General features: G+C 31.3%; 1 protein-coding gene across 2 annotated transcripts in view; it reads right to left on the reverse strand.

The window, feature by feature from the left end:
• The window catches only part of LOC129958503 (Krueppel-like factor 12), a 296793-nt gene that overhangs the window by 88489 nt on the left and 182069 nt on the right, over positions 1-26235 (reverse strand). For both annotated transcript variants that reach the window (XM_056071027.1, XM_056071026.1), the window contains exon 3: positions 13570-13765. In XM_056071027.1, the coding sequence (XP_055927002.1) occupies positions 13570-13765 (196 nt within the window). The remainder of the gene's footprint in view (positions 1-13569; positions 13766-26235) is intronic.

Genomic DNA, 26235 nt, shown 5'->3' on the forward strand with positions numbered 1-26235 from the left:
ATCATAATTGACTCTAACTGTAGTAATTCAAATTGTTTTTTGCACTCTACAGCACAGAGATTCTCCAAAAACACGGTTTCGAATTTTGCAAAATATATCCCAAATTGAATCCTTTCATTTCAGGTCGCTATTCATAATTTAAAAATTCTCTTTAATAGAAAGTTTTAAAAACAGCAAATTTCTGTGTAAGGATTTGATTGAAATGTTTCACTAATCTAGTGAAATATTATTAGTAAGAAAATCCTCTGTTTAATGACTCATGAAACCACTACTACACATCTGAAAATTAGAATGATCTAAAAGATTTACAGTGATAGATACAAATAAATGCTCTTTATAACATACCTTAGTATTTATAGAATATTTCTTCTTCATTGGCACCTCATATATTGTTTCATTAGCGCAGTACAGTTTGTAAAGGATCCTTCCATTAAAATTTAGAGCGAAATATTACTACTTTAATGAAAGCAATGTTTATTGCCGTGATTTTTATCCTTGCAGTTTCTTGCATTTGAAAAGCAAAGATAAGTGAAGATACAACAAAGGTTGATACTTCATTTTGTGTACCTTGGCCTGATAAGAAGGCACACGTCGGGCATGAATCAAGAGTTAATTTTTTTCAGGAACTGGAACTGATTTCTAGGGCTCCCTGAATGGCATTTATTACCTGCCGCTATCCTCAGAGACATCCTGACTCCTTCGTAAATCTCAACGCAGTGGACCGTCAAAGAGCTGCTGATAACAATGCTTGACTATGGATTACTTAGTGTGTCAAAAAAAAAAAAAAAAAAAAAAAACGCGTCCCGCCCTTTTCAACTTTAGAACAGAAAACCGTCGGTTATCTTTGCAACCTGGCTTTTGACTCTGAAAATGTATTTTGCGTTGCATTTGTTGTTCTGTGTTGGAATCCTAACTTACTTCTTTGGTGGTCCGCGTAAGACAGTGTAAGAGGCTTTCTCATAGACTTAAGTGTCTCCAGAAGAGGTCAAAGCAGCTCGCTGATGACTTCAGATAAATATAGCGGTACGTGTACCAGAGATAATTTGAAAGAAACGACCTCTTCGACTAACGAAGATTTACCCCTACCGACGCCTCGTTCGTTACCACAATACTTGATAATATAAATAATATTTATCTAATATTAATTTTGAATTAATATCATTGTTTTTAAATAAAGCACTAAATAATCTTTTTCTTAAAAAAAATACCAAATAAATAAATAACCTTGAAAAACAAATTTTACTGGAGTAAATATTCTTCTGAAAATGCAGGGAAATGTCTTGAGGGAAAACAAACTGTGGTAAATATGTTTTACTTAAACATTTCTCACGAATTTCCATTCAAAAAATAGTAACTTCTAAAATGAATTCAGATCTTTAAAGAGATGGGACGATGTTCATTTTTATAATTTGAATTTTGACATTCATTGGTACAGTACGTTATTGATCAATATTTGATTTCAGTCATTCTATATTTAAATAATTGAATGTTAAAGTAATTCATTTTAAAACGAGTATATAAAAATGAGGAGAAAAAATACATATAATAATAAACACCTTTCCTTCCTTATTAGCTTTCGAGTTTTATTTTTCCATGTTATAATTTATTATACATATTACAATCACTTTCAAAAACACGCATTCGAAAATCGAATTTATATTTTAAATGCCTTTTTTCTCAACCGATGGAATCCAAAATTTGACACAGAACTACTATTGTAGTCACAGAACAAATTTGATGTATTTGATGTCATTGTACTTTTGAGTTTACATGCTTCTGAAATTATAAACCGACAGACGTTCAACGCCTCGTACTTCATAGATGTCTACAATCTAATCTGTGTTCAAAATTTATGTAATCTAGCTCTCTTCGTTTTGCAGTTATCGTGTGAACTTATATTTGAACAGCCGGACAGAATGTGTTCAATATTTCTTAGAAATCTACAAATTCGGTATAAAGACAATTTCATCCATCTAGCTCAAAGCTTTTTTAAGTTATATTTGCCACAGACAGATGGATAGATAGACATATTTCAGAAATGGTTTTTTCGAACTCAAAGAGGTCTAAAACATGTAGATTCATCCTATTTTCAAGCTTGACGATAACAATACTTTTTCTATATTTCGTGTACGAGAAAGAAAACCAATTAAAAAAATCTTATATTATAAAAAAATTTGCACAACAGTAGCACTGGCTAAAGAGGGTGGGTTAAACGAGTACAATTTACCATTCTCTGTAAAAACAAAATTCTAGCAAACGGAAAAAAAATATCTTAAAAACAATATCTTAGGAGTGGCTCATCTACACAGCAGTAAAAAGTCGCACCTCTTCGAACACGCTTGGCTGTCATTGGCAGTTTTTGTAATTTATTGTCCTTAAGAGCCGTTGAAAAGACAAAGGAACCGTTGATGGAGAAAAACTTGGCGTCTTCTCAAGACAACGAAACTTTGGAAAAATGGATCTCAATGAGATACCACTTACTCATGTAACAGTTACGGAAGCGGTGTTGGAAACAAACACGTGTGACTATTGCTTCATTAAGATTATTTTAATCCCTAAAACCCTATTTAAATCTAAAATTATCGGAATTTCTTTGACTGACAGCAATCTACTTTACGACGCTTTATTATTAGAGTCAGAGAAGTTCCATTCAGATGTATATTCAGGCAAATAATGAGTGAGATCAAACAAAATATAATTATTATCATTGATGCCAATCAATGTGAGTGAAATGAAATCGAAAATATTTAAGCAAGTGCTATTTTTTTCTTCTCATTAATAAATAGTCATATGCACAGAATGCCGTGCACAATATTTTGATTGTGGCGTACCGCCCATCTCACAGATACAAAATAGAATTATTATTATCGATGCCGCTCAAGTTAAGTTTTATGTAATGGAAATTTTCCAGAGCAAACAGTAATTTTTTTTTTTTATTCAGAGAATCTACAAACTGTATTTCGGTTATATATGCGTATGTCGTGTTGACTGTTTCGACAAAAAAAATGTCTCCAAACGTTCGTCACTTAATAGATCTATCAGCGCGGCACGTAGAAATAAGCCAATTCGAAGTTCTCAAACAAACGAAGAACGACAAGCGAGCAATAAAGCAGATCGCTTACGAACAGCAAATTCACTATCAAAGAAAAATTAAAAGACAACGTTTATATGCTACTTGATCACACGCATCAGAATCGAAAGACCAATATGCGACATGAAGCGAGGCAACTATTCTTAACGGAAAGTCGACTGGAGAAGATGTGCTCATTCCACGCATTCCCATTGATGTGTCTTAAAGTCGAAGAACTCATAAAAATTCCAGTTTTTAAATCTTCTATTACGGACATTTTGCCAAATCTTTTGTATTTAGCTCTTACCTAATGTAAAAAATTTACACTCATTTAATGTTTTTTATGCATTTTTAATGTTTTAAAATATGTAATGTTTCTTCTTCTTTTTTTTTCTGTTCCAATATGCGTTTTCTCTAGAGGGTTCTTTATTGTTTATAAAGGTCCAATGTCATCAGGTGTAGTTTGTACCTTCGTACTAGGTGGGGTTGCTCTTCGGCGGCCCCATCAAGTTTCCCGCATGGCCTCTGGCTAGGTGGGAGTATCGCACAGTTTGCCATTCGATTTCAAATGACTGCAGTTCCCCATTCGACTGTGCGGATTAAACCTAGAAAATCCATGTTTTTCACAATAAAACATGGATTGTGAAAAACATGGAAAAGTAGAATAAATATTATTCTACATAAAGTAGAATAATATTTATTCTACTTTATGCTGGATGCTCTCGAGTCGGACAGCCAAGAAATTTATTTGTTTCTGCTGAAGGCGGAAAAACAAAAAAATAGTGTCAGCCCTAAAGCACTTGAATAATAAGTAAAAAAAGTAGAATAAATATTATTTATACTTCTTCTTTATATATCATTAAATTTGAATAAAAGTATTCATTGTCGACAAGAAAATAAATATAACTCTTTCTATCATTCCTAGTTAAATAAGACAGTTATTTTAAATTTCAAACGATATTTCCAAAATTATTTCTTTTGTGGTAGCAATACGCCGGGTACCAGCTAGTTATAATTACAAAATCCCAGTACATGTTTTAGTTTTTGTTTTTAGAAGCAAAATATTTTTTTTTATAAAATAAATATTTATAATATGTAAAAAATAAAATTATTATTAATATTTATTTCAGGTTCAAAATTTTTGTGATAAATTTGTGATCAACATTTCTATTTTATCACACTTTTTCTTGATTTTCAAGACAGGATTAATTTGATATCTTGTTTCTGATTTTAAAATTTAGAAAAGCTTTGGTTTCATTATTTATTTAACTAAAGAATAATTTATTTTGAATCAATTGCTTATTGTATTTTATAAATTAAATCTATTTATACTATAAATAGTATTGAAAAATTAGCGTTATGAGAAATTATTCAATAAAGGGGACATAAAAATTATTAGGATAACAGTCGCAATTTTGTAGAACTTATAGTTATTATTTTATAGTTTATTTATGGTAGAACTTACAAATGTAAATTGTAAGGATTCGATTAGTAAAGTATTAAGAGCATCAGTATTCAAAAACATCGGCTTGCTGTAAACCGCAAGTAGAATTATTCAAGCTCGCCTGAGAATTCCTTTATTTCAACCCATTCTTCCTTTCTCTTTTCATCTTCAGAAACTGCAATGCATTTGAAAATTAGAATGAACGAAACATTAAAATTATCATAAAATATTATTATCAATGAAAATCTAATTTATTGAATAGTGTCTTAATACAATTCTACTTTTGTATTTTGAATTCATAACTTATTGCAATGTTTCAAAATTTCGCCTGTTATCAAAATTCGCAAATTCACTCCTCCCTGTTATATATAAAATAAGGCACGTATTATATTGCATAAATTGCAGCCACTTAGATGAAATAAAAAAAAAGTACATCCATATATTAATGCTAGGCTACAAAATCTTCAAGACTGCGCGTGTCTAGTAGAAGTGTTTCTACAACAAACAAGTTTTCTAAATAAAAATTAATATTTGTGTATTTAAATGGTCTCTATCGCAAAGAAGCTTCGAAGAGAGAGAGAGAGAGAGAGAGAGAGAGAGAAACACTCGCGGTTTGTTTTTAAAAACACTGACGGAATGAATCACGCAATCATCCGAATGCTTGACAGTTCCGAGATCAAATATGTCAGACCATTTCAAGCTCCTTATTAAAAGCACAAACAAATTTTCCCGTCTACAGCCCACTTAATAAAGCGTCTTTTGATAATTGAATGCTGTTCTGTAATTATCACGTCAAATCGATGAAAAAGTGTGTGAACTGGATTTCATTACGGTCTTTGCTCTCACAAACATCTGAATTTTGTACAAATTACTTGGGTTGATTGCGACATCTTTCTTTGATGCCTTCTCCCCTCCATGCCAATTTCTGTCTCTGTTCTTTGAGCATGGAAATGGGAAGGTTTTATCTTAGAAAATCATGGAGTAAACCATTATTTATAATAGCCGCAAATAAAAATTGACAAATTATATGCATGAAAATAATGATAGAATTTTTTCCTCTTTTCAATACAAATTCAACAAAAATGACTGAACTTTATTTTGATATACTCCCCCCCCCCTTTTTTTTTGAAGAACGAAGAATTTTGTCAAGACAAGAAAATTATTTCCCCATTCCACAGCATTTCATCAATTTCTAAAGAAAAAATATTAGCTCCTATTGAAAATCTATTTTCATTCCTTCGTACACGAAGTTTAAAGACAGAAAATACTATAATCCTCAGAACATTTGAACTCGAGTTTTTGATGACCTCTAAAGTCCCGAAAACAGTTTTTTGAAATTATGTCAATCTGTCTAGCTATCTATCGAACTGTGAACACCATGAGTTTGAAGCGTAACAAGATAGGATGGCATTTCGTATTTATCTTTTCGCCAATAATGAAGATCTCCACGAAATTCTGGACAAAATTCGTTTGCGGAAAGTCTGTCCATCGTACTCATGTAAACAGCAAAGAGCTAGACGAATGAAATTTAACATCTGGTTTTATCGTTTGAAACTATAATGCTGTTTGAAACCCTTCAAAGTGTCTCTCTATTCGCATTCATAGGAATTTAAAAGTATAACAGATAAATAAATGGCAGGTAGTCTCATCCCGAAAATGTCAAATCGCAGTCGAAAGGAAAAATGCATAATGGGTTTCCTTCTTTAAAATGCGACATATTAGTATAGAAGAAAACGTTTCCTCATACATTCTTTGATGACTATTCCTCAAATTTAAGCTTGGTAATGAAGTCAAAAATAAAGATTGCTAGACTTCAGTTCTTTTCTTTAACAATTTGAAATACATAACAAATGAATGAAAAACGATATAAAAGCAATTTTTAAATTTTAGGAGCGAGAAATTCCACTTACCGGTTTATATTTAGATATTTGAATAATATGATAAAATATGGTATCTTACGGTAAACGATAAAAAAAAAGAAAACCCCACATTTTTATTCAAAAGCCAAAATTTTAATAAATTTCTTTTGGTATTACTGTCTTATTTTCCTCATTATGGAAGTCTCTTTAAGACTTCTATAATGAATAATAGTTCAGATTCTCGAAGTATTCCAGAAAAACAAATCAAGTTATTTTTTTTCTCCCTCCCCAACAGCTATCTTTTTTCATAAATACGAGTGAGAATGCTTTAATACACAGTTCATTGTTTTCACAGAAATAAGACTATTTAGAAATTACGTTGAATATAATATACTATTATACCAAACTGTAAAACAGAAAAGTAAAAATTTAAAGCTTTTTAAGAGATCTAGAATATTTCAGCAATTTGTATATAAAGATCATTCAAAAACTAATAAAATATTTCAATAAAATGACACAGGAGTGCATAAATTAAGAAACAACAAAATGTAGTAAGGAAAAATAATTTATTGAAATTGTTAATAAAGGCAGAAATAAACCATAAAAAATCCTGTAGGAAAATACAATTCGTAAAATAACTATTTAATGGGAGTATATAAGAAATATAGAGTGCAAAATACATAATTTTATGGTTTTTAGAGATATAGACAAAATTAAAATAAGAATTTGATTCCAATTTTGTGGTGTGTGTGTATGTATGTGTCTGAGTGTGTAATTTTCATAAAATATGTATTGACCTTTTACTTTGATGCGTTGATTGTATATAATCTTGATCAGATTATCCAGTATAATTTAATAATACTGAAACTTTTGTTTAAGCCTCACATTAAGGTCTTTTTCTTTTAGCGTTGGCTGATTGGGTTCGTCTCCCAAGAGCATTCCATACATATTCTACAAAATGAAAGAGTGGGAAGGTATCTCCATTCGATAAATCATTTCACTTTCTAAAAGATTGTGAAGCATAATGACAGCGGAGATTATCACCAGAACATGAAACAAATTCGAATGGTACCACAAAAACTGCATTCACGAGGGAAATATGAATATACGATTTTATTTTACAAATATGTTGTGCATAGTTCCCCTTTCTGTAACGTAAAGTAATATACATCCATTTAAAAATAGAGCTTCGGAAACCGTACACCGATACCTCTGTGAAGGTCAATTTCCAATTCGTGGGAAGATAGGCTTTTTCGGATTCACGCCAAATGTACTCGACATCTTGAATCGGGTAATAAACAAAATCTGCTATCATCCGTGAACAATGCCCTTCCCCACCGCCGATCAGTTTAATCAGTTTAGTTGGCGATTTTACGACGCCACCCACATCTTTTTCTTTTACTGGAAATTTTCAATGGAATGCATCGAACCTGTTTATAAGCAAACAAGCCAGGAAGGTGGAATCTTTTAATCACCGTCTGTCAATGTTTGTTTTTATATTTTGTGTCAATGTGACGACAAAGTTCCGACTATTATTTGTAATTAGCGATCCGTGGTTTGCAGTAGTTTGGGTTGATTCCCCTGAAGTGCAATTTCTAGCATCTCTGTCTGTTATATATTTTCTCATGGGCGTCCAATAACACTTTTGTCAATATCTCCAATGAGAAACCCCCTTTTAATTTATCCAGAACTCTTCCAGTATTTTTTGATTCATATCCAGAGAAAAAAATAATGCATTTTTTTACTTTTTGTTTCTTGCTTCACTAGTATGCCTGTCGGGAGGCTCAAAATGTTTCTACATTCGTTAACTGTAATATCGTAATCAGTTAACACAGGATTGGCCTATATAATGCATATATGTTTGTAGTATTGAACTCAGTATCAGTAAATTAACAGAATTTCGTTGGGGATTAGAAACTCTAGCTCATTGTTTATTAGGTTCATAAAAAATTGAAAGAAACTATAAAATTTTCTTATAAATAAAATTTCTTATAAAATAATATTTTAAGCATCTCTAATTGAAAGAATTTATAACCACAAATACGTAAAATGTATAATATTGAATTTAAAATTAGAGGAGAATTCCTTTCTAAATATATATAACTTTTTTTTTATAACAGCATTAATAAAAATAATTAAATGTCACTTCCTATGACGAATTCAAAAATATGCAGTCTTTTTAAAGGCCTCGTAAGGATTTCCACCCAATTTCTTTTCGGATTTTTTCTTTCTTTTTTTTAGGCTTATAAAACTAAAATTATCATAAATGATAATTAAAATTATTCGAAAGTACCGACACGGAGTTTCATATTAAAACAAATAGACCAGACGCCAAAAAATAATAATTTTTTAAAATTCCTGAAATTAATATTTAAATGTGTAGATACTTAGGTTTCTCTTTCATTTATTTTCACATACGGGATTTAATTATACACAAAAGGAGAAATTTACAATTCCTATGAATTTAGAGAAATATGCTTTTGACAATGTCAAGGAAAAAAATAATTACTCCCTTGAAACAAACGACTCAAGAGAAATTCTTCATAGTCTATCTATTTTTAAATTGCCTGTTGTCGAATGCAGTTCTTAATTTTTTTTTTTTCCATACTGGTAAAAATATTACGTCAGATTTTCTAAGGATTGCATTTTGTGGCCAGCTAAGAAAGGAATATGTGCACAAACATTGAATCAAATCAATGTTGTCGTTAAAAGTTATTTGCTAAAGAAATATAACAGATTGATAACTTTCACTTTAATGATAGAGTTTAAATCCACTGGCTCTGATTTCAGGGATCACGCATTAAAATGAGAATACATTTTCAAATGTTAACTAGAATCCTGCATTTCTTTATCTCATTATAACAGAGAGAAAATATTTTAGAATATACTTTGTACTCAATAAGAGAAACTGAAGTGACAGCCTGAAATCTTTTATATTAATTCTTCAATTGGATTCCGGCACGAAAATTTAATAAAGTCAAAAGTCTTAAGCTTAATTCAATGAATTTTTTTTTGATAATATTATTTTGCGTTCTTCAGTAATTAAATAAGATCAAAGTGGAATTGTTGATTTTAAGGATACTTTTCATTTGAAGCACTGAAAATTGTTTCTTTAACGTAACGTTATCAACGGATTGAATAAATACGTAGCATATGGCAGAGCTTGCTGGAAAATCAACTACACAGAATCTTATTTCGTATACAGAAAAGTAAATACAAGCCTTTAAATTTGCATGTAGAATCGTCTATTTGCTGAAGTTTTTAAAATTAGTCTCATTCATTTTCACAAAATTTTTAAAAAAATGGATGTACGTGCGATGAGGTCCTTAGAAAATTTAACAGATAACATCAATTGTCTTAAACTAATGGAAGCATTTTAATTCAATGCCACAATGAATACATTTTCTCGTAAGTTTTCTCATAATTTTGGATGATTCTGAACGGGTAAAGCCATTTCATTTTTGACGGTCTTCCTTTGAGTTCCGGGATGTTTGACAAACGAGACGCAAGCGACACAACCCGGATACGCCCCGACTCGACCTTGGAACACTCAAACGGGTGAAAAACTTTGCTTTAGACGCGTTTCTTCCTTAATTTCGATCTGTCGTCTTTCTTGTCTTTACAGCTGAGCGAGCGTATGCCTCATTGCCCGACTCCGTGATGAAAATTTAAACACATTTTCTTTCACCTAGAGCTATGTTTGGGTTTTACTTTTTTTAAATTCTCATCGCGAAGATTCTTTTCTAGCTGAGGAGAAGGGCAACAATTGCTCAACTATCAGAAATATTAACTCTTCAGGTAAAATCACAAGGGTTTAGAAAAGATTTTAGTTTACAAGGAAAATTTGTTTTGAAATTCGGTTTGACGTCGCATATAACTAATAAATCCTACTAGTTCTTTATCTTAAACTAAACAATTATGCTAATCATTGTATAATTTTGTAATAAAATGGAAATATAGAAATAAATATGTTTTAAGAAGTTTTACAGTTTAAAAAAATTATTAGCTGAAATATTATTACAAATTACTTAGCAAATATTCTAGTCGAAGACCGTTAAAACCATTACGAAAAAACAAATAAGCAAAGTAAAACATTAATATTTTTAATTCTTTTATTATAGAAGGAAAACGTGCAGTAGTTAAAACAAAATAATACATGCATTTTAGAACATCTCCTCTATATATTCTGCAGGTTTTATTTTGTTAGCTAAAATGAGTATTCTGGCTGCTATTGTTTAGCTACTTAAAGTTTGATAAGTTGTATTATTTAAGAATGATATAACTTTTAAAGTGTCTAATCTTGGTTCAAATGATGTTTAACCACTCTCCAATTATAAAAAAATTAAGATTTTTATGTATTGCTTTGAAATATTATTGTGTCGTTTTTCTTATTAAGGTTATTTTTTAGTTTAAAAAAACTACAAAAGAATCAACATCTAAACTATATAAACATGGATAAATAACTTTTCACATCTATCATGAGAAGCAGCAAAATAAATCAATAATTTTCGAGAATTGTTTCTGTTTTTAATTGTGCAATATTTTTTAACATATTTTTGGTATTTTCTGTTCAGTTTATCTAATTGGATATTGTTTATTTATCAAAATGGATTAGTTGGATAAAACGAATTTTAATACAAACTGATATGTTACCATTTTAAGCCAAATCCAAAGAAGGACATCGTCTGACTGAACAACTTTCCAAATTATAAGAAATGATTTATTGGCTAAATTTTTAAAGCGTTTTTCAATACCTAAATGTCATACAATTTTTTTACTTCCCAGAAGAATAAGACATTCATCGAACAACAAATTCTTGCCAAAAGAAAACAGTTTCAGTTTTTACGTAGTAACTATTTGTCAATTTCAAATGCATTCAAAGTAGCTGCTGAAAATCCTTAGCTAAAGAAACAATCTTGTCAAACAGGAATCAGAAAAACAACTAAGAAAGAAAAGAAAGATGCACTGGCTGCTTCTCATTCAAATAACTATTACAAATGATCCAACAAAGGACTGGCATGATAAGAAGTTGCGATGCCCTACGGTGGAATCATTGCAACTGGAACAGCTTTTCAAACCGAACTCATTCTTCTGTCTAATAAAACAGCAAAAGAATCTTTCCGATTCTACAACTTTCCCTTATTATTTGATTTTTTTTTTTTTAACACTGGAAGCATTATTGAGATTATGATGTTATGGGGGGATTTTTTTTTTTTTTTCTTCCTACATGCTTTCATCTTAGGTGTGAAATTGATTGCAGGTAGTTTAGGACTGGCTGTGGTAAGCTGACCGGGAGATGGGACGGAGGCGAAAGGCAGATAATTCTTCTTGCTTAGCTTTTATACTTTCTTGAAAAGAAGAAAGAAACGAATTCTCAAAAGAAATTTCTTCAGAATGAAGACGTAATTAAGGGTAATTGATTAAGATTAATGAGCAGCTTTATAAAGATTGAAGCGAGCAATGTTTTAGACTCAGAAAAGTGAAGCTTGGTTCAGTTTTCATTTGAATGAACGGAAATAGAAACATGATTCCATCAATTAATTTTTCAAAACTAAATGCTTGTTACCTCATGACAACTTCGTGGACATTGAAAAGCCCTCAACTGGGATTGTAATGATTTTTTTTTACCAAAAATATAATAATTACTCTTTATGAGATGATTTCAACTAAATGAATTTATCAGAAAAATTTCTCCTAAAATTGTTAACAGGACATTTTAAAAACTTTTGAAAACATTTCAAATTATTTTGCTTAATCATGTAATTCGAAATTACTTACCTAACTCTTTTTTCATCGTAGTAAAATGATCTTGCATATATTAATGTACACGTATTAAAACTAAACTTTCTAAATTTATTGAATCTTTGAATAATTACTATTAATGCTTATTTTTTATTTTTTAGATTTATTTAATTTGGTCACTTTACAACTTACAACTGTTCACTTTACAAGAAGCTATTTTTATTTAACAAAATAAAAATGCAAGAAAAATTCATGAAAAACTACAAGTTTTTAATCATTAAAAGAAAAATGAATACGTAACCCAAAATTAGATTTTTGCCATTTATATGAATTAAAAGTTTTTAAATTTCAGAGTCTAAATTATTTAAAACGGAATCAAATAAATGATTCTGAAACAAGTTTTTGAATTTGGCATTCTTTTAACTGTATTAATGTCCTTTTAGAACAAAGAAGGGACTATTTTGAAATGGATTTCGCAATTTTGGTGAGAGGACGGGATGGTATTTTCTTTCTAAACTTCCACACCGCTCTAAAAAGAGGGCATTTACGCCGTGAGAGAAGGTTTGTAAGGGCCTTCTCTGTGAAAAGTTATCTTTGATAAGATTAGGACCAACTCATATTCTCTGCCCCACTGTACTCGGAATAAAATGCCAATTGCCAGCTCATAAACGGTTTTCGTTTCCAAAGGGGATACTGGCGCCTTAATGACGAGATATGATGAAGAAAGGTCACCTCAACAAGAGAAATCTGGGACTGATTATAAAAATCTTCATTCCATAAAAATTGGTCCTCAAACCCTAGTCTTTCATCAATGAATCTGAACAACAGACGTCTACAAACCGAAATAAATAACTGTGAAACTTGCTTATTACATAGATTTTTTCCTAAAATAGAACCCACACTTGAGATTTGTAATTATCATCACTGTATATCAACTCAGTTAAAATGAATTTCAAAGTTTGTATATTTATTTCAAAGATATACACCTTCAGGTGGTAATTTATTCAAATTTTGAATGCAAATATAACAGATGTTCAATACGTTATGAACATACAACAAACACCTACATCGATGTGTATGCAATACTTGCCAAATCGTTTGTTGAATGTTTTTATCAACATTCTACTTTCAATTTATTTAAAAGCCCCTTTCATAGCTGCTATTACAAGTTTCGGAAAAGACATTTTACTGAAGGTTCGAAAAGAGTAGCATTCAGTACGCCTTATAACAAAAGGAGAGCATTCCAAACATCTGTGATGATTACATTCACAGCCTGAATATATTACTATTTGATATATCTTTAATTCATTTTTAAAAGAAATCCAGAAATAATTTTTTGCAGGGCAAATCAAGGTATTCATTTTGATTCACTCTATGATAGATTTGAATTAAATAGATTAATTTAGAGATTTTTAATTTTTATTAAACATAGGAAACGTATGAGAATGACTTACCATCTCCAGGAGCTGATGGCAGGAGATGCTTGGAGTTGGATAGCCTGAGATCGATGCAGGAAGATGGTGGTGAGCTGGCAGGCGATGGGAAGGAAAGGCTAAGTAACCTGGGAGACATGGACGGAGAACTTGGGTTGCTGTTCTTTTTGTTCACCGACAGGTCGACGGGCTCGTTCTGAATTGGAGGGCATTCGGCCTGTTATGGAAAAGAAAACAGTTAATGTGGTCACTGAGCATTTTTCTCTATATTTAATATCAGTAAAGAACAGTAGTAGAAACAGAAGGCCCATGTGTTGATCTACTTCTACCAGCAAAATAACACGTTCGAGGACGGGAGAAAGAAAAGACAATAAAACACAGAATGTTCCAGCCTGCCATTATTTTGAAAGACATAATAACTGCAAAAAATTAAAGCTTTATAGAATAATAATATTGCCTATAAATTTGAATACTGAATATACATGTCATTTTGCATCATAATGAAAATGCATGCTTCGCATCTGTTAACATGCTAAAATAGAAAATATATCACTCGAATCATAATTGAAAGGAAAATTAAAATACAAGCATTAAAAGCAATTATTCAAGATTAGAATTTAAAATAATTTATTTTCTTACACCAGAAAAATAATTATTAAACAAATTTATATTCATCTTTAGTATAAATCATCATCATCAACCTTCCATCATAAAAAGATGACTGTTTGTAAAACTTTATTTGCTGAAATTATATGTCTTAGAAGCAATTTTCTTTCAATTGCGAAAAAAAAAATAATATCTGCATCTATAAGAACAAAAATAATTGAATAAGGCATATTATATCTAATTTTATGTTCTAAGTATTATCTATGTTTCAGTGGGAATTTAATAAGCCCATTCGTAATAGTTAATTAGGACTTGCAGAAATATTTGAAGAAATTCCATTCAAACGCAGATACGGGATTATTGTCTATTTGTATTAAAATGGCCGTGAAAGCCGTATTCTTAAAGTTATAAAAAATCTATGGCAATTGACGAAAGTTTATCAATTACTCTCTAACTTACAATGTTCAATCTTAGACGACTGTGTATAGCACTACTTTCAGAACTCTAGCTTTTATTCTTTCAAATAGGAATCTACTTTCCACTTTGAGCCTAATTTTGAATAATATAGAATTTAATACAGATTTTTTATAGAATTTAATTTTTAGAGAATATATCTCCCTAACTAACTAAATTTTTAAACCAAATAAAATTATCAATAATAGAAAATTGCTCCTCGGAGAGTTTTATTATTTTTCATAACTATAGGATTAAAATTCAACGATTCAGCTTGACAACGAAACATTTCATATTCTTAAATTGCTGCTATTATTCATCTTCTCCATAATATATCTGTTCAAGTTTACTTACTTTCATATTTTTTATAAAACAAAAATGATCCACAATATGACCATTAATAGACGTTTGGAATTCACACAATAATCGGTAAAAAAAAATTCTTCCATGAAAAAGTTGATCATCCTGACGGTAATCGCTCAGAAACAGATCATTCAGTGCCGTCATAAGATCGATTAGCCTCTCTGGAGCAATTAATTGTTTTCGAAGGGCAAATTGGATGTGAAATAAACGTTGGGTAATGTGTGTGATTTTGATGATGGCATGTGCCTTTTTGGTAGGGGTCCATGGCGCCAAAAAGAAAGAAATTTTCGTTGATTCACCTGGTGTCTATATTTGAAAAAAGATCATTTCTGACCATCAGAACATTAATAAGGCGTCAATGCCTACTTAATAGAATCCACACCCTCAAAAGCCCCCAGCATTGAAGTTGTTGGCTGTGTCATCAACGGTAACTGGCAGGTTGCTCCAAATTGAAGAGGCTAGCAAGCCACTGAACGGCCCTAATTACACCTGTTTCATCGAGGTTGTTGCCTAATCTTAAGCTCACTTATAGCTCCAGTGCAAGTCTTATCGCCGAATGTTTCTTCGCCAACACCTCCTCAGCACTTCGAACAATTTTCTGATTGTATAAGTTGGATGAGTTTATTTGAAGATGACGCGATTCAACATTTTCTCTTTCTGCCTTTTTGATAACGTCACAAGTCTAGTTAAAAGTCAGTGCGTAATTTTTAAATTGATTTCGCTTCCATAATGAACAACAAAATAAGGAAACTGTAATGATGAAGAATAATAGCATGTACTCCAATCTCATTGGTGCGAAGAACTTTCTGATACAAATCATGTATTACAGCAATTATTTATTTTTCTCCGGGAGAATATTTACGTTTGTTTGAAGAATGGTTATTTTTTATTCAGAAAAAAATTCTCACAAATAAGACATGGTATTAAATATTCTAATTTATCACATTCCAGATTCTTTTTGCCGCATTCCAAAGCCTCTTATGAAATTTGAAGCTAAAAAATAACTAAAAAGGATATTAGGTTTCATTCTGGGAACTAATCTGGTATCATTTTACCACGAATTCAAAATTATGCTATCTTTTATTTCACTTCTGTTTGTTTAATAAGTGAAAAAATAAAGATACCATCACATGAAAGAATCAATGCAGATGTATTCCCCTTCTGAATATGATAGTGAGTATAATAGTGAGTAATGTATTTTAAAATATTGTTTAAATAATATGTTGAAGTCATTTCGATATATTATAGAAAGATTGACTGAACTTTGTTCTGGAGAGCATTATTACATTAGAAAGCGCAAAGCTGCTTAGTATGTTTCTGCAATAAATTTTTCCTGCTTTATTGCATTCTGTTCATTTTGTAATGCGGAACGTTCAAGTAAATTCAGAACAATATAGCTCCTGCTCATTTTAAAACAGAAAAAAGAAGCTCAATCAGTCCTGCAATGGATCGCCGATGGGCAGGACATTGTGACCTGCCCATCAAAATATACAAACTAAGCGCTTAAGTATCTTAATAATACATCTGCCAAGCCTTTATGATATATTAGAAGTTTGTAAGTTTTTTCGACAGGCTTCTTATAATATAATTTTTTGATTATAAAGGCTTTCTATTGTATCTTATAGAACAATGAACTTATAGGATATGGCGAGAAAATGAGCGATAATTCTAATTTGAAAATAAAATATTTAGATTAGAAAGAAAAAAATGGTGCGAGTTTTCAACTGGAAAATGAAGTTTTATCGTTTTATCTGGTAACGGGACTTATTCTTAATGAAAAGAAATGAAGTAGCGGTTTGCTGAATGACACATATACACTGGAAAGACTTTTTATAAAAACAGTGATTGATAGTATCTATCACTGTTTAGATAGGTACTTTGATCTCATAATATCACGTTTTAGGATAGGCGGAGGGAAAAATATTGTGTAAGCCAAACTGCATTGCTATATAACTTATAAATATATGCCAACCTGAATATTATAAATTAAATAATTGTTTATACTGTAAAGCAAAATTTGTTGACTGAAATCAATATTGTGCAATTTACTGTAGATTATTTTCAAAGAGAAAGGAGAGTTTTGATACATGTCTTTTAACACTTTTGGCAAATTTTGCTTTCCTTAATTTTGAAAATTTATTATGCTTATTTTAAACATATATATATATACAAAAGAACAATATTTAAATATTCTTTTTATTTCTCGGTTCTCATATTTTAAGGTAAGTATCGAGGAACATATTTCATTCGAAGAGATTACTAAAAACGGATGGTATATTGGATTAAATCATCTTTTCCAAGCGCCAGTGATAATTATGGACACTTTCCTGTTAATACTACTATAGCCTGCTAAAGATCCTTCTATGGAGCAGTTTGATTATATATAATTTTCCTTTGAAATTACCAGTAGAATCACATTGAAGTTGAAAGTAACATGATTCACATTGTTATTGGATTCAATCATGCAATTCTTTCACAGTTTTTTTTTTCTTTTTTTTTTTTTTTTTTTGTATATTTGCTCTGAGTTGCTGTTAACTCTTTCTTAAGTCAACATTTCTATAATTTTTCATTAAGTGAAGAAATGAAAATTATGCTAAAAGAAATAAAAATATACTCCGTTACATATTAAAAACATTAAATAATAACCATTACATGATTTATTGTCAAAGTAGACACATTTTGTTTTGACAATAATCGCTAAATAACACGTGCAGTAAACAAATATTTGTATTGGGTTAAGTCAGAAATTTTGAATAAGAATTTATAAGTCCCACTGTATTTATGAAATGGTTTATTTTAATTAAAGTAGTATTGTATTCCAAAGAAGGAATAATGTATCTCAGCAAATAACTGAAATTTCTATAAAGTTTTTCGTATTAATAAAACGAACTATTGTGAGGGGGGACTGCCAACATGTTCTCAAGAAGCTCTAGGCGAGACTGTTTCTCGAAGGAAATTACTATATATTTTAAATTAAGTTTATGTATGCCAGAAGTAAAGTTATTCTACTTGCCAATGATGTAATAACTTATATAACCATAAATTTGTAAAAAACCCTCAAAATTTTGTTTTGCTGGGATAACAGATAAATTACCATTGGATACCCTAGACAGGAAATTCCCCATGTGAGAGTAAAGGCGCCAAATTTGTAATTTCTCCATGTCATAGCTTGTGCAGTAGATGACCACTGTTCAAGTGAGGTGTGGTTGAGGCGTTATCGTCTGGTAACAATAGGGGAAACGCTATCAAAAGCTACACTTTTAACAGTAGGAGGATTTACAGCGGAAGAATATACCCCCCCCCCCCACTTCAGCCTTGTGTCTACATCAGTCTATGAGAAATTGGCAGACATTGTCTTTAGATGGCTATTGATTTAGCAACTGCTTTATTTATTCTTTCCTGCCTATTTAAAGTTTGGACTCTCTCACCCTTCCCTAACTTTAAAAGCTTTACTTTATTTCTCTTTCAGTTATTGTTATTTATTACGATAACTTCTATTCAAAATAACCGCAAACAAAAATTTTTCTCAAGTGGGAGCAATGTTTTAAGTAAACTATTTTTTTTTTTTTAACTTTCTAAAATCAGACAGCAGCTCGTTCAGAATGAGCAGTGAAGAAAGAAAAGCAACTAGTCATTCTTGAATTTTGAGCAACCCTCGATTCAATGGCATTACAAGACAGCAGAATTGGTATCAGAAAGGAAAACCATTAGAAAAATCTCAGGAGGCCAGCCCAAAGATGTTAGAAATTTTTGAATGTTAAATTTTGACGAAGAAATTGGTATACTTTTGTTGAAACGAAAGCTCATAACAAACAATATTAAATCAATTCTTATTCAATTACAAAATAATGAAGTTGAGACTGATTATCAATATAAACAAAGGCTGAATTATTCCTTCTAAATTATAAAATAGTTTTAAAACATCCATCAGTAATATAAAAAGTCATGAAATATTTCAAATATCATATAGTACTTCTGTAGTTATTTTACGATTTAAGCAGACTTATTATAATTCTTTCATTCTCTTGTGTTACTGAGATACTTAAATTTCATTTCTTCTTCTTTCTTTTTTCATTTGTGGCACAAAGAGTTTGAAAATCTGCGAAATTTCATTTATTTCTTAAATTGGAAGCAAATAATTTGCAAATGATTGAAATTAGAAAGGCGCCGTGCAAAGAATAGAAATTATATTGCATTCTCTTTTGTCCCTAAACCAGATTTCATCAATTGTAAAATTTATATCATCAGATGGCTCTGCTGTTGTTGCGCTGCATAAAATAGGGTATTTACAGGAACTGAAGTTTACAACGGGTTATTCAGTAAATTTCATAAAAGATTTCATCAGTTTAAACGGATTATTCGTCTTGTTATGAAATATCTTTGAATGTTAGTAAGTTCCTCGGTCGACACTTAAGCTTTTTAATTAAGGATAATACATTTATAAGGCCGTTACTCCAATAAATTTCTAATCTTTTGTAAAACACAAACATCTTGTGGTATTTATGAGATCACTAACCTCTGATTTTAAGACAAAAATAATACCATTTCATTTCCACCCTTTTTTATACAAACAGCATCTTTCGATCTTCTTTCAATAGAGAGCAAATGATTTTGCAACTTGCTCCGAATTTTCAATTCCAGTATTTTATAATCATCAATATAAAAAAAATGCTTCAGAAGACTCATAAAAGAGCCATTGACGTTTGCTCTAAAGAAGCCTTGAAGCATTTTTTTTCCCTCGGATGATCAAAATATCATTCAGTTTTCATGAAAAGACTATTTTTTTTGCTCTTGCTTTCTTAGTTTTAAAAGCTCTAATTAAAACAGAGACTGGAATTTAATGATCACATCAATGCATATCCCCCCTTCTTCCGCATAAAATTGTGGATCCTGGATAAAGCCGCGAATGCAGTTTGCACGCCATTGTTGAAAGACAGTTACGAAATAAGAAAACAGAAGCTATGGCTTAAATTCGGCATTTTTTCTAAATCTATTGAGAAAATATGTATAGTGTGTCCGAAAAGTATGACTACACTTTCAAAAATTAATTAAAATAAGCAAACAAATATTTACATTTGAGGTTTTCTTTTTATGTTCCATAAAGGAAAGATTCAAGTTTCTTTTCAATAAAATGTAAAGCCTCGATGTCAAATAATTGCAAAAGAAACGTTATAAAAAATGGAGGAGAATGAAAATTTTCTATAACGTGTAATGTTTTTCAGATGAGGCAAAGTTTCACATATCAGGTATTGTTAACAGGAATACAATACCTGATATGTGAAATATGACCAGAAACCATATGACCCTGATATGGGAAATATACGAGAGTGAAATATGGGATTAGAAAATTCTCATGCCGTGGGGGAGAACAGGCAAGAGTCAGCTCTAAAGTAAAGGTGTGTGGTTTACTGCCCGAAAAAATTATTGGTCCTCTTTTCTTTTCCGAAGTAAGTGACCACTCTGACAATTACCTCGATATACTAGAAATGTTCACCTTTCCTCAAGTAGAAGACTTGCAATCCAATATCATTTTCCAGCAGGATGGAGCCCCATCACCCTGGAATTTGGAAATGGTAAGGTTTCAAATGAAAAGTCATTCGGACGATGGATGGGAAGTGGAAGTCCGCCAACTAAACTCCTCCTCCTTTCTAACTCCTTTCCAAACATAATATCTTTGGACTTCACATTATGGGAATACGTGAAAAACATTGTTTACAAATCGACGAATGATCAACGATTTGAAGGATTGGGTTTAAAATTTGATAAGTATCTATATATTAGATTCTAAATTTGTGTACCAAATGTTATCTACCTAGCGCTTTGAATTTTGTAGTTATCGAGTTCCCTTTTACTCGAACAATCAGCCAGTCGGACTTTTCTGGATGGATTTCATTCAAAATTTGTTATAAATCAGTAAATTTGGTTGTAATTCCATATCCTATTAATTTTCAGCTGTTTTTCTCAAAGAGTTTTTCAGTTATCGATTCAGAGACGTACAGACAGCCATAATACCAAAAGTGTATTTCGAACTCATATAGAACTGAAACGATAGTTCGAATTTTCAAAGCAAAAATGGAATCATGCCCTTGCTTTATATCTGAAGCAATACTTTTCAGACAAAGAAATCTGAGGATTCATAAGATCCGCAGAGTTCCGTATTCCGAGATTCAGGACAATCGATTTCATTAAGTTATTTAGGTGCCACATATTTACTGTTAGGAACCATTTACAGAAACATTTTATTCCGATACAAAAAAAAAAAAAAAAAAAAGATTGTATTAACGCATAAATTTTTTCAAATTATATTAAAAAATGATTCTCATCAGAATGCAGAAATCTCTCCTCAAAAACCTGATGAGAGACCACGATTAACACCACGCAAAGAAAAACTCCTTGTAGTTTCTAATGGATATTCATAATAAGGAGATGGACATATATAACATACTTTTTAAGCAGTTTCGTAATCAAACAGAAGATAGACTTTTGAATTTTTAAACTTTGATTTATTCCATCCCTGGAGGCATAATAATGTACAAGCCAGAAGCGACGAGATAAGTCAGTCCATGGCACAACAGAAGAGCAAAAGAGCGAAAAGAGACCAAAATATTTTCCCCTGTGATTTTATACTATGAGAGTCTGATACGGATTCTTTGACAAGTGTCGATTTAGGTAAGGGAAATATAGGTATCTTTTAAAAGAATCGACAGATTTTTATTCCTTCATTCAGAGAGTGAGAACCGTTGATTTTACAGTTTTACAAAGCTTGTATAAGATTAATTAAATAAAAAAACATGGAATTGGATCAGGAAATAATAGACCATTTTAGATTGAAGGATTCATTCAGGGTTAAATGAAGACAAAAATTTGGAAATCAATTAGGCTTTAAATTAGATTAAGATATATCATTACATATATATATTTGTTGATACACATTCTGTCAAAGCTGAAACATATCTACTGAGAGCTTAACAGTTGAGGAGGATTATTGCAATGGAAGACAGAAGGAGCGACGGAAAAACAAGAATAAAACTTTTCTGCCAATTAACTTTCTTTTGTATAAGTCCCTAGGCCTTCACGGTTATTTGACAGTATTTAACGTTCATTGTGTATACAGCTTCGATATAGAGCTCTACCAAATGGAAATTAGTATGCAGCCACATCTATAAAGCTTAACCACACATTACATTCGTAACAGTAACGGTTGTCTTTGTTATCAGCTTCTGTAAATTGAGATTTATATATAAACACACCGTTTAGCATACAAATGATACGCTTTCTTTTTCTCGTCTCTACTTGCGAGAATGTCCGACCTGCTTAGGTTGCGGTGACCTATCTTCCCATCTCAGCCGTTGACTTTCGCAAACGACACTAAGTGGCAGAGGGCATTGTTAAACCGTTCAAGGCTCTTTTCGTGAATATTGCCAAGGAAAAAAAAACGAATGGGGAATGGACTGCGATTAGGAGAATTACCAGAGGAAAATTGGATTTAATCTCAAATTTTGACCTCTGATCTCGAAAGAAAAGAGTTTTTTTCCTAGGGATGATGAATGTTTGTATCCAAAATATGCTGAAATGTAAAGAAAAATGTTTAACAGACTGATGCATGGACATAACCTCCAGTCTAAGCACAATATTTATTTGAATAAATAAATGCTCCGAATGGAAAAGAGGAGAAGGCTTTGTAGAGACGCAAAAGCCTCTTTCTTAGCAACTCTTCCTATCTTTATTACTTTTCCCTTTACGAAGTGTAGTGGAAGTATTGTAATCGTCAAAAAATTCAATCTCGAGATTTTGATGAATTCCCACGTTTCATACATGAGTTAGAAGAGTATATTTTTAGCATTATCTCTGTCTGTTTGTCTGTCAAGGCAATAACTCAAAAACACTTTCAGCTAGTCAGATGAGATTTTCTATATGGATTTCATATCAAATTTGTAGATTTCTTTAAAATTTTGAACGAAATCCATTCTGATGAAGCTTGCCTGTCTTGCTGTTTAAATACAAGTGAACTTTGTATCTGCAAAAAGAAAGAGCCAGATGGATGAAATTTGGTACACAGATTTGGCATTTAAAATGTAGAATTTTAACGAACTTTAAATCAAATCTGTCAAAAAGTTGAACGCCTGTCTGTCTGTCTGCACTTACGCATATATGTAAAAGCAATGTCTTACTGCAATTAAATTCGGTATACGATCTTCAGACTACAACTGTAGCTCTGTGCCAAATTTTGATTTCAATGGAGTGGAAAGAAAGCATCCAAACTACATATAGATTGAGTAAAAAGGTTAGATTCGCTCCAAAGATCTACATTTCGTAACTAATGTTCATTTAGGGCATTGAAGGTTGTTATCGAGAGTCCACAATTTTATGCGGGGAAGAGTTACTCCTTTATTTGATAGTGTGGGAGAAAGAAAGCTACAGGGAGATCATTGCCGATGATTTAATGCCGATTTTGACATTCGTAAAAAGCACGGTAAAATGTTTTTTAAATTTTTAAAGCTATTTGATACACGATTTTAAACTGCTTCGACGTAACTGCGAATTATCTCCAGTTACAGTGAGTGTCGGATATTAATGCCACAAGGATCAAACATGCAGTGATATAATAATTGAAATTCTAAAAACATTTTGCATTACAGAATTTACATATTAATTTATAAAATATAAACATCGTTTAATTTCTTTGAAATTCCAGCCGAGAGGAAGGTAATTCCAGTACGAGAACGAAAAGTTGCTGTTGCTGAAGCGAGTTGAAGTTGCTGAAGATCAGATTCCCGGTTCCCGTGGAGGTACAATAATAGTGGTGAAGTTGGTTAACGTACCCATTGCCAATTATGGGATATATTTCCCTTTGAAAACTCGAAGCATGGGGCACTCTTTGATAATTTCTGTTTTGCATGGTTCAGAATTCCTGTTTTATTATTTGTGCGACCTGTCAATCAATTTATTAGTGATGATGCCTAATGTGAAATCTTGAAGAGTGCAGGTCTTTTCTTCTCTCTGTAAAACCTTTAATATAAATATATTTCTACAAGTTTTTAAAGCATAAACGATTCAATTGCTTAGAAAATAATGGTATCCGTCATCTGAAGGCAATTACTTTTTTTGAAAATCCTTATTAGTTATCAATTAGTTTCTCATTAAGAAATTTCAGATTTCTAAAAATCCTTTCATCAAAGAACTTCCACTGAAATGCAGAATTAATTCTGCATTTCACGACCCTCCTAAAAGGAATGATTGGTACATTTATATATATAAAAAAATCCACTTTCGCATTAGTATCTTGTTCAGTTTGGTATAAAGAAAATTTTTAAAAAATGCTGTTAACGCGAATACTAATTTATTTTTTAAAAATTCACTATAATACTAGTATCGTAAGCTAGATTTGGTGCCCTGTCATGTGCGCTTCAATAAAAACCAACGAATGAAACATCCTGTAAATTATTCAAGGAGAAATGAAGAGTTGTTCGCTTGAATTCGGTGATTCGTGGAATGCATTGTTTTGAACCCGTGAAATGATAGAAATTTTTCAACGGACGTACTTTGAAATTTATTATATATTTAATAAGATCTTTATTTACATGTAGTAAAGTGCGATTCCTGTAAAGTTTCTTCCTTCTTTTCTGTAATAACGCATGATTTCTTCGTATTCCAAACGTACAGGACAGAAACAAATTGAACTTCTGGTCATGCTACTATATGCCTTATATATACGATACTACTATATGCCTTAGAACATTAAAAGAGTATAAAAATTTATATAGGAGGGGTTTATTGTAATTATGCGAAACTCTGCAATGGTAGATGGATATTTTTAAATAAACATTTGTAGAATGGGGAAAAACTCGCTTTCATTTTCGCATATATTTGAATTTTAAGATTACAGTTAACCTTAAAATGTTAATTCAGTTTGTCGTCGTGAATGCCAAATATTGATAATGCATTTCTGATAAAGCTGAGGTCACGGTATGAATAGTTTTATTATTACTGATGTTATTACCGGTGTTAAAACAAGTTAAAAGAGTCATATTTAAAACACCAATTTCTTTTTTTCAAGTAACAAGCATATCTATAAAATATTCTTCCTTATTACCAGAACTTACGCAATATGGCATCTTCAATCCAAAGTTGGATTTTCAATTTGAGAGTCACTTCATTTATGCACTTTGTTGCGTTCCAAATTGTTATTTTTCTGATTTGGGTAAACTGAGGAAATCTTTCGACACTTACAATATGGGTATACGAAAAAGGAAAGCTATGATATGTACGTGGGGTTTTTAAGCTCCTCAGAATTGAGCTCATATTTGAAATCGGCGTCAAATAGACAAAAGAAAAAGCTGATGTTCGAATATGGCAAAAATGCGTCCAGAAAAGAAGAAAAGCGCTCAGAAGAGCAGTCGAGCGAAACAGAATTCAGTTTCTTGTCGTTTCTACACTCAGGTCACATGGTTTTATTTTCTTAAGGGAAAAATAGCAAAGCAGATCGGAAAAATCTACACTAATTGATGTAGCGTGTGTTGTGAAACTCATCTATAATCGATTTGGCGTAAAATGTTTTTCCTTTATTTTAGAATACAAAACCACGCTGTGAAAATATATTTTGTTAGGTGTGGTTGGTAAAAATGTGATCGTGTTGAAGTAAAATCAGAGTCTTTAATATTTTACATTTGTAATTCTTTTCGTTGAATTTATTTTCTCGTGTACGAGGTACAGAAAATATCAAAAAATTCAAACTTGCAGAGCCCACGGAAATCAGCACTGTAATTATCCCAGTCTGTCTATCTGTCTCTGAACACGATAACTCAAAAATGCAATAATATTTGGCGCTTGATTTTTGGTATCCAATCATGTAGATATATTTTGAACCAGAAAGAGAGAGCCCTAATTGCGATAGTTTTTTCTGTTGAAAGGGAATTTCATTATCATGAAATTGTGCGCTTTATTTTGTTTCAATCTCATAGGTTGATGCCCTTTCTGAATTAAGAGTTAATGTGAGCCTATAGAAAGTTGTGGAATGTGCAATCTTTCTTTCTACAGGCAGCATTGTCACACTTTTATTTAAATTCGATTTTAATTCTTGAATATTTATACACAGAAAAGAGAAAAAAAAATATTAAATCAAGATCGAAAAAATGTGAGGTGCGGGGAAAAGTAAAAAAAATTAATTCGAAATGGATATCATAAGAAGGAAACAGGCTCAAAAAATAAAATATTTTATGAATGTGATTCCTCAATGCTTCATGCTCTTCCGATTTTGTTTGAAAA

This window comes from Argiope bruennichi, chromosome X1, assembly GCF_947563725.1.
Source record: "Argiope bruennichi chromosome X1, qqArgBrue1.1, whole genome shotgun sequence".
NCBI classification, from domain to species: Eukaryota; Metazoa; Arthropoda; class Arachnida; order Araneae; family Araneidae; genus Argiope; species Argiope bruennichi.